The following is a 13,471-nucleotide window of genomic DNA, read 5'->3' as shown; positions in this document are numbered from 1 at the left end:
GGTTTTTAGTCACGTAGCTGAAGCGATACTTATTATTTATTCAAAGTATTTGGTTAAATTGTATTTCTTGAGTGGAATGCGTGGCGTCAAAGATAATTCAAATTACAAGATTAACTTACGCCTTGAAGCGTGCAAGTTTATGAATACCCTTTTTTAAACAGGCAAGCAAAGCATCGTCCAATAGGGGCTAATAATATCTCGTGAAATTCATGGATTAGGTATAATTAATGTATCTAATTAATTAGATAAAAATTGGAAAAGACAGGGGATTGAACTTTGATTAAGTTTTAATTAAGATTCGTTAGCTATATATTTTTGTTGTTATGTTATATTGCATACGTTTCATTAAAATTAAGATTGTGGAAAAGCTTATAACATTTTAGTCTTTGAATAATTGTATGGATATTTTTTGTTGTAAGAAAATGTTTATATTTGCGCCACTAAGTGCATAAGTGTATGTGCTCAAGGTAAATTATTTTTGCACATTCATACTTTACTCTACACCTCAATATTATGAGAAAAAAAAGTTTTAACTTTTTTAAAAATTTTAAATTATCCTTACATTTTTAAATAACTTCAGTTGTATCTGCATCCTCACTAATAGAGTTGGTGCGTATCCTCAACGTTGCTTGATCGGACCGACAGAGGTAAGGAGAAGCAATACAAGCTTTGCACCACCTGATAAGAAGAAAAGAGAGCCAAAGAACCAGAAAAAGAGACCCTAGCACGGTGGTTGAAGAAAGCAACCGAACACGTGTGAGATAAGAGAGAAAGATACTGAGTATTTTATTTCTTACATGTCAAAGAAAGAGTACAAGAGATATATAAAATATGGTGGTGTTCAGAAGAAGAACTGAAGCCCAAAAGGAAAAGCCCAAAACAAACAGGGGCCTAAAAGAATAAAAAAGTTTTTCATACCCAACTTGGATTGTAGTAGTTTTAATGTAGATGGAGGTAGAGGCTTGGTTAAAATATCTGATGTTTGCATGGAGAAAGGAATGGTAGTCGATTTCTATGTGTTTAGTGCGTTCGTGAAAGACTTGATTTAATGCAATTTGTATTGCGGACTGGTTATCACAGTAGAGTATTACTGGTTGGATGGAATGAACATGAAGATCTCATAGCAGATATGTTAACTACTGAATCTCGCATGTGGTGGCGGCTAGTGCACGATACTCGACTTCAGATGAGCTTCTGGAGATCGTTTGTTGCTTCTTGGATTTCTAGGAAAAATAAGAGACTCACCAAGATAAATAGAAAAACTTGTGACAAACTTTCTTGTCTCTAGACAGTTAGCCCAATCTGAGTCGCTATATTCCTTGAGCTGAGGAGTGCTTGCTGCTAATATAAAGATGTCATTTCCAGGTGCATTCTTTAGATACCGAAGGATACAAAAGGCAGCCTCTTGACGAGAAATTGTGGGTGTTGAGACAAACTGACTAAGCTTGTTCACACTGAATGTGATGTCTGGTCTGGTATTGGTCAAATAGATAAGTCGTCCTATTAATTTGTGGTACGAAAAGGAATTTGCATCAGCTAGTGGAGCGCCTTGAGTGCTGGAGAGAGGTGAAGAGTGGACCGTAGGAGTTGGAACAAGAGCGCACTCACTAGAGCACGACACATGCAAACTAGTGGAAGAAAAGACAATGAGACAACAATGCTCAAGGTATTTCATGATTGGCCAGGACCTGTACCAGAGAGACTACTCAAGGTCATTGTTGAAATGTGTCACCGAGGAGCAAGCAGAGTATGTCCTAAAAGAGATCCATGAAGGGGTGTGTGGTAATCATTCGGGTGCATGAACGATGACCGTCAAAGTTTTAAGGGTCGGCTACTACTAGCCGACTGTCCAAGGTCATTGCGCTGAATATGTGAAAAAATGTGACAAGTGTCAGAACTTCGGTCCTCTGCATCACCTTAAGCCAAAAACCCTACACAACATGACATCTTCGTGGTCATTCGCCATCTGGGGAATAGACATCATCGATCCCTTAACCCCAAGAAAAGGACAAGCAAAGTTTCTCTTGGTCAGGGTCGATTACTTCACCAAATGGATCGAGGTCGAACCCCTTGCGTCCATCTCGACAAAGAATGTTCAAAATTTTGTCTGGAGAAGCATCATGTGTCGGTTCGGAGTGTCGCACACCATAATAATTGATAATGGGAGGCAGTTTATCGACCGAGGGCTCCAATTCTTCTATGAGGACCTTGGTATCAAATCAATAATAAGCTCGATCAAACACCCCCAAACCAATGGGCAGGTCGAGACCGCGAATAAGGTCGTCTTGAATGAATTGAAGAAGCGACTCAACACGATGAAGGGACGGTGGACCGAGGAGTTGTTGGAAGTTCTATGGGCATATCGCTGCACACCCTAGATGTCGACTTAAGAAACGCTCTACAACCTAACATACGACACCAAGGCTATGATTTCAGTCGAGGTAGGCGAGTCTACCATCAGAAGGAAACTATTTGATTTATCTCTAAATTAAGATAGTCTGTCGGTTGGACTTAACCTACTACATGAGCTCCGAGACAAGAGTAAGATTTGCGAAGCTACATGTAAACTCCGAGCGATGAGGCGGTGCAATACAAAGCTTCAGTTAAGGAGCTTTAAGAAGGAAGACCTTGTCTGAGAAAGAATGACGACAAGTTCTCATCCAATTGGGAAGGCCCCTTCCGAGTCCGAGAAGTTGTAGCTAGGGGGCATACCACCTAGAGTGGCTGTCGTGAAAAAATGTACCGAGGATGTGGAATGCCACGCACATCAAATTTTACTACAGTTAAACATGAAATAAAATTCATGCACTCTTTCCTCGCCCGACCGTTTTTTCCCTAAGGAGAGTTTTCGGTCATACAGGTTTTAATGAGTCATTTCCTCTTCAAATTTAATGTGTTCAAACAAATTACACTTACACACTTCCCAAAACTCGGTTCGATCAAGGACATAGCCTCAACTGGCATACCCTACCAAAACCCTAAAGATTTGGTGCGGTCAAGGATGTAGCATACCCTACCGACACCAAGAAGACTCGGTTCGGTCAAGGACGTAACCTCAACCGGCATACCCTACCGAAACCCTAAAGATTTGGTGCAATCAAGAATATAGACTTAATCGATATACCCTACCGACACCCATAAGACTTGGTTCGGTCAAGGATGTAGCCTCAACCGGCATACCCTACCGAAACCTTAAAGACTTGGTGCTGCCAAGGATGTAGCCTTAACCGGCATACCCTATCGACACCCGAATACGTGGTTTGCTCTAGGATGTATCTCTAAACGACATACCTTACCGACACCTTAAACACTTCATTCAAGTATACACAATCGTATCGGCCGACATCAAACACATGTGAAAAACTTATTAAAGTTATATTGATCGGTTAATCATTATCGGTTTGTTTTAACAAGTACATTTTAAAAATAAATAATGGAACAAAAGTTGGCATGATTCATTAAGCAAGCAAAGAAGGTGGAGGCTACACCCCGTCCTTGGAGGATAAGAAGAAGAAGGCCACATCTTGGTCGAGGATAACAAAAAGCTAAAGTCTAAACCTACTGGTCGTTGTCTTCAACACCCTCGGTTGGAGCAGGTCGGGTTGCGCTCTATAAGGCATGCATTTCCTCACAAGGCACCATCCGGCCTTCGAACACGTCCATGTTGGGGTCGAAGTTATCGGACGGTGGGGCTCTGTTGTAGAGAAGGTGGGCCTGGCGGACTACCTGATCGAAGCTTTGGCCCGACATCACCAAAGTATCTTGTTTTGTCTAGGTCGATCTCAACCGCCTCCTTCTCGGCCTGTAGCTCCGAGCTCTCAGCCTCCAGCACTACGATCCTGTTATCATCCCTCTCCAAGGCCTCCTTCAGCTTGGCTACCTCGGCCATGCTTTCTCTTTCCCGTTTCTCCAACTCACCACCCTAGCTGCGACGATCTCTTGTTCAGCCGCCTCCTGAGCAAGTTTCCCCTCATAATCTGAGTTTGCTTCTAGGGACTACTTCAGGTTGCTCGAGGCCTCGCCTAGCTCATGCTCGAGCCTAGAGATCTCCTCGACTCATCGGCCCCAGGTATCAGCACCCAGACGGGCCAGGACGAGACCGACAAAACAACTCGATGCTTCCCTGAAGCAAGTCTTCCTCAGGAACAACCTGAATCAGATCCTTCGCGGTGGGGTTCAGGCCGACTCTCACCCCTTGGAAAACTGCAAGTCACCCCTTAGTACAGATAGGGGTGACCTCGAAGCCTTGGGAGTAGGCTTGGCAGCAGCGATTGGACGGTCGAACAAATCAGTTAGCGGAAGAGAGTCAACAATGATGGAGAGGATCGAGGGGGAGTCGGCATGACACCAGGAAAGCGAGTAGTTGTGGCTATGTTACCCCCTCTCTTGGCCTTTTCTTGCTCTTGCCAAAGGGGACCAAAGAACCAGCACCAACAACAGACTAGTTGTTGCCTGCCACCGTCTCTATGCTGGGACAACCTTTGTCCCATTGCTAGGCCCTCGCACAGAAGGCGTTGACCAGGTTATCGGTTTGAGGAACCCCTTTATGCATGGTTTCTACATCAATAAAAAGAACAATGCATAAGTTAAATGATAGAAGAACGACCAAGCCCGATCGAGACTAGAGAAAACTAACATATCCTGAAAGGCCGTCTAATGTTGAGAAGACGTGTACACGACCATCAACTTCCATGTAGGGAGTTTTCTTGGGAGCTGATAAAAAAGAGAGTAAATCTCTTGCTCCTCGGCACTCGGGGTCGGACGAGGCCATTTCCTAAACTTGGAAGGATTCCTAGTCCAAAACATAGAAAACATCGACCAACCGACTTCACCAAAGAAAAACTTCATGCCCTCGGGTCGGATGAAAACTTTGAAAAATCTACCCTTGAAGTTCTTATAGGAGGTGGTGAAGGAACTGAAAAGAACATTACCTGACCGACTGATAAGTGAATGCCACAGAACAGGCTTGGCCGAGTGGGAGGTGTAATAGTTAAGAAAGGTGGTAGGAGTGGGAGACAGACGGAGTGCGTCGCATATAACATGAAAAGCTTGGATGGATGCCCAGGTTTTTTGGTGGAGTTGAGTGGGAGCCACGTTGAGCGCCTAAAGGACGCTCATAGTGAAATTGTCAAAGGGAAGAGAAATGTGCAAGTCAGAAAATAAATAAGAGTACATATAGAAGAGGGGACGTCCGGAAGGAGACCGACCCATACATACGGTATCGGTCGGCTGGCAGGGCTCAATAGTCACGATACCATGGTTGACATCTGACTTCAAAATTGGGACCCTCCCTAAGGAATTAGAAACAGAGGTCCCGCTCAGGAAGCAGGAGGTGAGCTTGGTCACCTTAGGGTCCACCCAGTCAAGCCCCAAGAGGGGGAATGACTGCTCATGGGAGCCCGACCAATCGGTGGCACCTCCTGGATCGTCTCCCTTGGCTACATTCTACACTGGGTGCAACGCTTGGATTGCATTGACTGACAAGGGCTCAGTCGTGGAGGAGTCGGGAGAAGAAGACGACAAGGACGAAGGAGGTGAAGGAAGAGGAGAAGCGAGAGTCGATGAAGAGGATGGAGGACGAGATAGGGAAGACATGACTAACCTTTTTGAGGACGAGGAAAGCAGTGCACTAGGACGAAGGGTATTCGGATGTCGAAGCAGGAAATCAGAGCAGAAGAGGAGTGGTTCGAAACTGTTTGGGACCATTATATATAGGTTGGAGAGACCCGGGAGATGAAGCGTCGCATCCATCTTGACCGTTAGATCTCTCTCAATCCAACGATCCTCATTAATTGACGTCGAAAAACCCTTCATTAATGCACATCGAATCGCGCGTCCATGCTGATAAGTGCCTAATTTCAGTAATATTTCATATTAAAATATAGGCACTTATGAGGATTTATTGCTAATTTACATATAAAATAATCCCTAATTTATGAATTTATACCTTTTTATATTTTTTTATGATCTTTATTTGAATAAGAGTATTTTATTCCCAAATTTGGTGTTAATTGCAGATTTCTAAGGAAGATTGGAGATTTGGATTTAAGATGAATGATTTGAGCTAAAAAGATAAAGATAAAAGGTCCCAGAATGGAAAAAGATGCAAAGAAAGATTGAGCATTTTTTTATGTTTTATCATTTAGCTCATTAGCGCGACACAGGAAGCAACCTAACCCTAGAAAACTAGGATAAATAGAGGGCTAGAGGCTCAACTGTAGTGTGCCAGATTGAGAGGAAAACACTATAGAGTGAATTATAACCCAATTGGGAGAATGGAAGGTGCTAGAAGTATGCGTGGCTAATTCTACCATTTGGGATTAGGAGTAATCTGCTCAAACTCTTATGTATTGAGGTGATATCTTATATATTAATATTCAGTTCTTGATTGATTATTGGTATTGTTGTTTTACTTTTAATTTTTCGTGACAAATTGAGAATCTTAAATCTGACCGGGAGGTATTTTAGAGTTCGGACCTAAACAACAATACTTAACATATTTGAGTATTAGGAATAGACTTGAAATGTTAATTGCTATTAAACGTCTGAGCTTCGTTCTAAGTTGTTCTTATAATTATGCGAGGGATCAATAGTTAGGAGACATTCTTAAGGATTTTATATGCGAGGAATCAATATAATGATTTTTATACGGGCATCAATTTCAATCAAAGAACTTAATATTGACATGCTAATCAAAATACTTGAGAGTGGGAGAGATGAAACTAATCCCTATTTTTCCAATTGAAACAACTAATTCTTTGTCTGTTTTCTTATTGATCATCGCCAACACAACTACTTTCAATACACTTTTAATTGTTTTGTTCTATATTTAACGATTATTGTACTTGATAATTCACTGTTCATTGTGGGATCGATATCCGTCCTTAGGGACAATTATTACTTCTGACAAAGCGGTGCACTTGCCGTAAAAGGTCATCACATGCGCCGCCCAAACGTCACGTCAAACTTCGGGAAGCCCAATCATCACATCAGTCTCGGACCAAGACTCTTCGGATTAACCATCCTCGAGCTTGGGAGGCAAGTGTACCGATAAGAGTCGTACAACCGATACCATGTCTCGGTCCCTATAAATGGCCCGATCAACACCACGAATCCAATTATGCTTAAGTAGAGTTAGTGAAGCTAATCAACAATCAAGAGCTATGTTATACACTTCTAAACATGATCCAAACTTTCTAATTTGGCCCAATAAGAAAGACCCACTAAAATAATATAAATAGCACAGATTCCAAGAATCTAATACGTCATCATACTGTGCTCTGATTATCGAGTGTCGAATACTAAAACTGATTTGAGCATCGGAGTGCCTTCTACAGGTACCATCCGAGTCTGGGTTACGAGAGGTGGAACAAGCAGAGACAAGAAAAGAGCTTGCAAGGAAAGGAGTCGAAGTACAGACCAACCAACCGACCGACCAAGGAAGGAGAGAAGCAATCTCAATAGTTCTCTGGGCCCAACCCTGTTTGAGAACATAAACTAATTTTAACTTATAAGTAAATTTATTTTATTTTTTTCTTATAAATGTTAAAAAAAAAATTGACACGATTAGACACTATTTCAAGTTTCATCTAATAAAACTTCAAAAACCAATCAAATAATAAATTTTTTAAAAAAAGAGTAGAGAAATAAAACTCGTGTGAGGACAAAAACACATCTGACTTTTCTATGTTGCTAAGTTGTTTCAAATATCTAAACTAACGGAAAGGGTTGATTCTTTCAACATTGTAATAATAGAAGGGTTCGAAGTTATAACAAGAACATGTTTATTTTAGCTGGTTAGTTTTTTTAGGACCACTTCTTCGGGAATTAAAATCTCGTTACCACAATTCATTACAAACCTCCTATGATCTGTGGTGGGATTAGTCTATTTCTAGGCATGGTTGGAATTTAGTAGTAATTTTCATTCTTAATAGCGATTTGCAATTAATTAATTGAATAATGATATTTTGATATTACTAAAAGACAAAAACACATTCATTTATACTAAAAGACAAAATATTTATTTGTTTTTAATATAAAATCATCATATATATTATTATATTATTAAATTTAGTTGTTAGTTGGAAGTATTTTCTTTAGAAGAGAGAAAAGTAATTTTTTTAAATTAATTATTTATCACTTTTTCTTCCATGGCCATTGGACGTAAATGACTCAAACTATTATTACGAATGAACCATAGTCCTTTACGAGGAATCAAAATATCTTTGTTCTTTAAGTCTACTTATTCCTCAAGAGACATAAACTAATTTAAAGATATTTAACTTATGACATAAATTAGTTTCACTGGGTATTTTGTTCACAGGATTTTTTGTTTGCTTTCTTTTTCTTTTTCATGGTTGGATTTCAAATGTTGTAGTGTGTTTAATTTCAATGAATTTTTATATATTTAAACTTCAACAACAAATGAAATTCAATTACAAGATTAAAATATATTTTTTATTTATTTAGAATGTCTCGACATTATTTATAACTGTGTTTCTTAGTGTTTTTAAAAAATGGGTATTTAATAAAACAAACATATTTCTGTTTTTTATTTGTGTGTAAGAAGTCACCTAAAACACAAATGTCATCATGGTTATACGAGACGAAGTTTATTGAGTTTTTTCTTAAAAGGGCAAGCAAAAGAGATAGAGGTAGATGCGAAAGAGGAAATGGGTGTTGGAAATGATGACTTTAAGGTTTACATAACAAAAACCAAGTGAGAAAAAGAAAAGGAAAAAACCAAATAATTGTAACTTTTTCATGAGAAAACATTCTAATAGTATTTATTTAATTAAGAAGAAAAGTCAATACGTTGGAAAACTAAATATTAGTAATAAATAAATTCCATTAAGCTACTGCCATGAAATACTAAATTATTTATTATTATAATAGAGAGTAGATCCTCTCTCTCAAAATTACAGCTGTTCAAATCCATTAAGTAAAAAGCAATAACTAACTATCACAGTTATATATACTCCCATTAAAGAAAATAATTTTGTAAAATAAATGTTTTAAAAGATAAAGGGAAGGGTATAATTAAAAAATAATGGAAATGATATGTTGACATGTTAAACAACTATAATTTTGGAGCAAATATAGATTATGAGAACAATAGTTTTGGAAAGGAGAGAGATAGTTTGATGGAAAGAAGAGAAGGAAGATTCACGCGGGAAGCACGTGGAGTAAAAGAAAGAAAAAGCAGAGAGATGGAAAAAGTCCAGTAGATGAATAAAGAAGAGGTTAACCCAGCCCACAGGCCCACTCCAGAAAGAAAACCTCACAAATAAACTTTCCTTATCCTTCAATCTCTTCTCCTCACTTTTCTCACTCCCGCAACAGCAACCCCACAATGGACTCTCTCTCTCTGTTCTGCACCGGAGCGCTCATCGCCGGCGGAATCTACTGGTTCGTGTGCGTACTGGGCCCCGCCGAGCAGAAGGGAAAGCGCGCCACCGATCTGTCCGGCGGGTCCATCTCGGCGGAGAAAGTCCAGGACAACTACAAGCAGTACTGGTCGTTCTTCCGCCGCCCAAAGGAGATCGAAACGGCAGAGAAAGTCCCGGACTTCGTGGACACCTTCTACAATTTAGTGACTGACATCTACGAGTGGGGGTGGGGCCAGTCCTTCCACTTCTCCCCCTCGATCCCGGGGAAGTCCCACGGCGAAGCCACGCGCCTCCACGAGGAGATGGCAGTCGATCTCATCCAGGCCCGCCCCGGAGACAGAGTCCTGGACGTGGGCTGCGGCGTGGGCGGGCCAATGCGTGCTATCGCGGCCCACTCCCGCGCGAACGTCGTGGGCATTACAATCAACGACTACCAGGTGAACCGCGCCCGCCTCCACAACAAGAAAGCCGGCCTAGACTCCCTCTGTGAGGTCGTCTGCGGCAATTTCCTCAGTATGCCCTTCCCCGACAACTCCTTCGACGGCGCATACTCCATCGAGGCCACGTGTCACGCGCCCAAGCTCGAAGAGGTGTACGCCGAAATCTTCCGCGTTCTGAAGCCCGGTTCGCTCTACGTCTCGTACGAGTGGGTCACCACCGAGAAGTACCGCGCCGACGACCCCGAACACGTGGAGGTTATCCAGGGCATTGAGAGGGGTGACGCCTTGCCTGGCCTCAGAAGCCACGATGACATAGCCGAAGCGGCGCGCAAGGTTGGGTTCGTTGTGGTTAAGGAGCGGGATCTGGCTAAGCCGCCGTCTCAGCCCTGGTGGAGCCGCTTGAAGATGGGCCGGATCGCCTACTGGCGGAACCACATCGTCGTCACTGTCCTCGCCGCCTTGGGAATCGCGCCCAAGGGAACCGTCGATGTCCATGAGATGCTTTTCAAGACCGCTGACTATTTGACCAGAGGGGGTGATTCTGGGATTTTCTCCCCGATGCACATGATCCTCTGCAGAAAGCCCCACGACAGTGACGACTGCGCCGAAACCTGAGTTAGCCATGTCGAATTGGAAAACAAAAACACCTCCTCGTTTCTTGATTCCGGTACTCCCCTTTTTTTTCACAATAATTATTATTATTATTATCTTTTGTTTAACTTATTTTAGCTTTTGTTATTACTATCATTACTATGAACTTGGTGTAATTTGGATTTTGATCTTTCTACTTTAAATTTTATTTTGCAATGTTGATCATTTGATTATGAGTTTGTATTTTATTTTTAATGAAAAAAAAATATTTAGATTTGGAACAGAGTGAGGTCTGGTTTTGATTGGGAATGAATTGAATGGAAGTGCGTGGTGTGTGATTTGCGCATTAAAAGGAGAAAGAATGTATAACTGCATAGTGGTGATAAGTAGCAGTAGGCTCGAATTAATTGGTGGAGGAATCTGAGAGAGTGAAAAAGTATCTGAAATGGTTTGGTGGTGGGATTTATGGTGGTGGTTGTTGAAGGGGATATTTTAATGAGTATGAATGAGTGGATTAATTGAAGGGGTTTTGTCGTGTGGGAAGTGTAGGGTAGGGGAAGAGAAGAGATAGAACAGGATAGAAAAGAAGAGAGCACATGTTAGATGGTTATATTAGCGTGTGATTAGGTGGAAAGCACATGTTACATGGCTATATTAGCGTGCGATTAGGTGGAGACCACTCAGCATGGGTTTAGCTTGGTTGTATTGTAACGTGGTTATGTTCCAGCTTTCAGTGTCTGAATCTGGCATCTTGCTTTTTTTCGTTTTACTCTTGTCACGTTGCGCCTCTATTTTTACTTCCTAATGCCAAACCCCCACACGCCCCGCGACATCTGGCCCGCACCTCCTTTAGATCTGCCCAACCACTTTCACTCTCTCTCTCTTACTCACTCACTCAACTTTTATAATCAAATTAAGAGAAAAAAAAAACACCACTCTTTCACACTGTTTCAGAATCTAAGACATTGTTACATTCTTTTGAAAAAATATTTGAGTTCAAGGTAACTTTTTCTCAAAATTCATCAACATTTATGTATTTTACAACTGATCTACTTAGTCCCTATTTATGTAAAAATCAAATTGTTTCTGATCTAATCACAAATGACCTTAACAAAGTTTAGTTTAGTTAGTGTTTAGTATGTGGCAATCTAAAATTTATTTTATAAAAGTTATAGGATATTTATTTGTAAAGATCATGGGAATAAAACAAACTTCAAATATCTTAGTTCCAAACTTCTATAACTCCAAAATATTTTATTATTGTTCTTGTTCATGTGTCGATTATCAATCTATCTTCCCATTCATAAGTCTTTTATCGGGCTTCTGTTGGATAGAGAATGGAGATTTATAGATATTGACCAAAAGTTTAGGAACTCCGAATTATTAAATTATTTGTTTTTAAAAGATTAAAATTTAGTCAATGTATTTTTTAATTTATTCAAAAATAATATTTCTAGTTATTAATTTGTTGGGAGTATTAGTTTTGATATAGTGTACGATCATATCTTGAGTATTCTTTGTACAAACCCACCATAACGTGGTTGAGGATTTTGAGTAAGTACCTACAAAGATTTGTTTTCCCTTCAAATGGTTGAGCTTTCTAAAAATAGATATGTAAATCTTCAAGTGGTAACCTAAATGTAAATCTTCACGTGGTATCTTACATGTACATATTCACGTCATAATAATTTAAGTTAACCAAAATAGTTTTTTAATGAAATAGAACTACCAGGGTTATGACATTATAAATTTTATAATTTTTTATAGTTTAAAAAAAGTGGAAGAGGTATAAAATATAATTACTTTAATGGAAAGTAAAATTTAATTTTACATTTAATGTTATGATGATTTTAAAATGAAATATTATGTTTAAAACTTTTAGTTAAGTTATATTATAACTTATCTTTTTTCTGTCTTTAAATGAAAAGAAGGAAATGAAAGGAGAGGAAAAATAGGAAAGGAAACAAAATGATAGAAATGGATAAAAAGAACATAACTTAAGTGAGTGTTTGTATTTTAAAATAAAAAATATTTTTTTTTAGTTATAAAATAATATATTAATAAAAATATTTTTGACTTTTACTTCTTTATTCATCTTTCTTATAAACTTAAATAGTTGAGTATCTAGATAATTCCCTCATATAAGGAATATGCAACTATAAATTTAAGATATAATATATATGATTAAAAGTTATATAATAATTACATAAGAGTTTGAGTAAGAACATATTGTTTAAAAAATATTATTTCAAACTTTAAAAATAATGATTTATGTAATTAACCTAGTGGAAAATTATATATATATATATATGTGTGTGTACATGAAGCCAATTGTTTCCGAAACAATATAAATCTCCCTAATTTTATATGTTTTCCTTTGTTATTACCACCCATAATATCTTTTGCAAACTAATATAAAAATAATAATAATTGATTTTAATATCACTACATTATACACACGTTCAATATTTTTTTGCATGCAAACCAATATAATAATAATAATCAATTTTAATGTCATTCATACGTTACATGCACTTATAAATGTTCAATCGATAGACATTTTCATCTCATAGACAATCATACACATATTAAATTAAATAAATATTGTATTTAAATGGTGTAAAAAGGATACAAAAGTTAAGAATTAAAGTGTGAAGCAACTCGATTGCATGTTCATCGGTTTTATTCTCTAAGAGGGACTCCATCTTTAATTACATCTGTGTTAAAATATTATATACCAGCTTTAATATAATTACTATTTTATATAGGAGACCTAAATCCAGAACATTCAAAATAGTTAAGAATAAATATGTTCTTAATCTAATTTGTGATTTATCTATCTATGAGGTTTTACCTAGTATATATGGAGTCAGTCTTAATCATGTGTCTGCCGTTATGATTCTCTCTTTACTGTCTGATTAATGTTAATTAATCCAAATTCCCGTCCTATACTATCTTTTTTACATTATTCATTTACATTGACATCCTACCTAAATGACCAAAGGTCGGCCCAAGACCCATAATTCAACAATTACTTATGAATATTATTTA

The 13,471-nt window shown here is 38.7% G+C and overlaps 1 protein-coding gene across 1 annotated transcript; it reads left to right on the top strand.

The window, feature by feature from the left end:
* Positions 1-9,090: 9,090 nt before the first annotated feature.
* On the top strand, positions 9,091-10,645 carry LOC137820046 (24-methylenesterol C-methyltransferase 2). Its single transcript, XM_068623826.1, has one exon. It carries the CDS (start codon positions 9,353-9,355, stop codon positions 10,442-10,444), a length of 1,092 nt encoding a protein of 363 aa, XP_068479927.1. The 5' UTR covers positions 9,091-9,352; the 3' UTR covers positions 10,445-10,645.
* The last annotated feature ends 2,826 nt before the right edge of the window (positions 10,646-13,471 follow it).

Source organism: Phaseolus vulgaris, chromosome 9 (genome assembly GCF_000499845.2).
Source record: "Phaseolus vulgaris cultivar G19833 chromosome 9, P. vulgaris v2.0, whole genome shotgun sequence".
Lineage (NCBI taxonomy): Eukaryota > Viridiplantae > Streptophyta > Magnoliopsida > Fabales > Fabaceae > Phaseolus > Phaseolus vulgaris.
The sequence above is the reverse complement of the archived record's forward strand: the minus strand, read 5'-3'. Positions and strand labels throughout refer to the sequence as shown.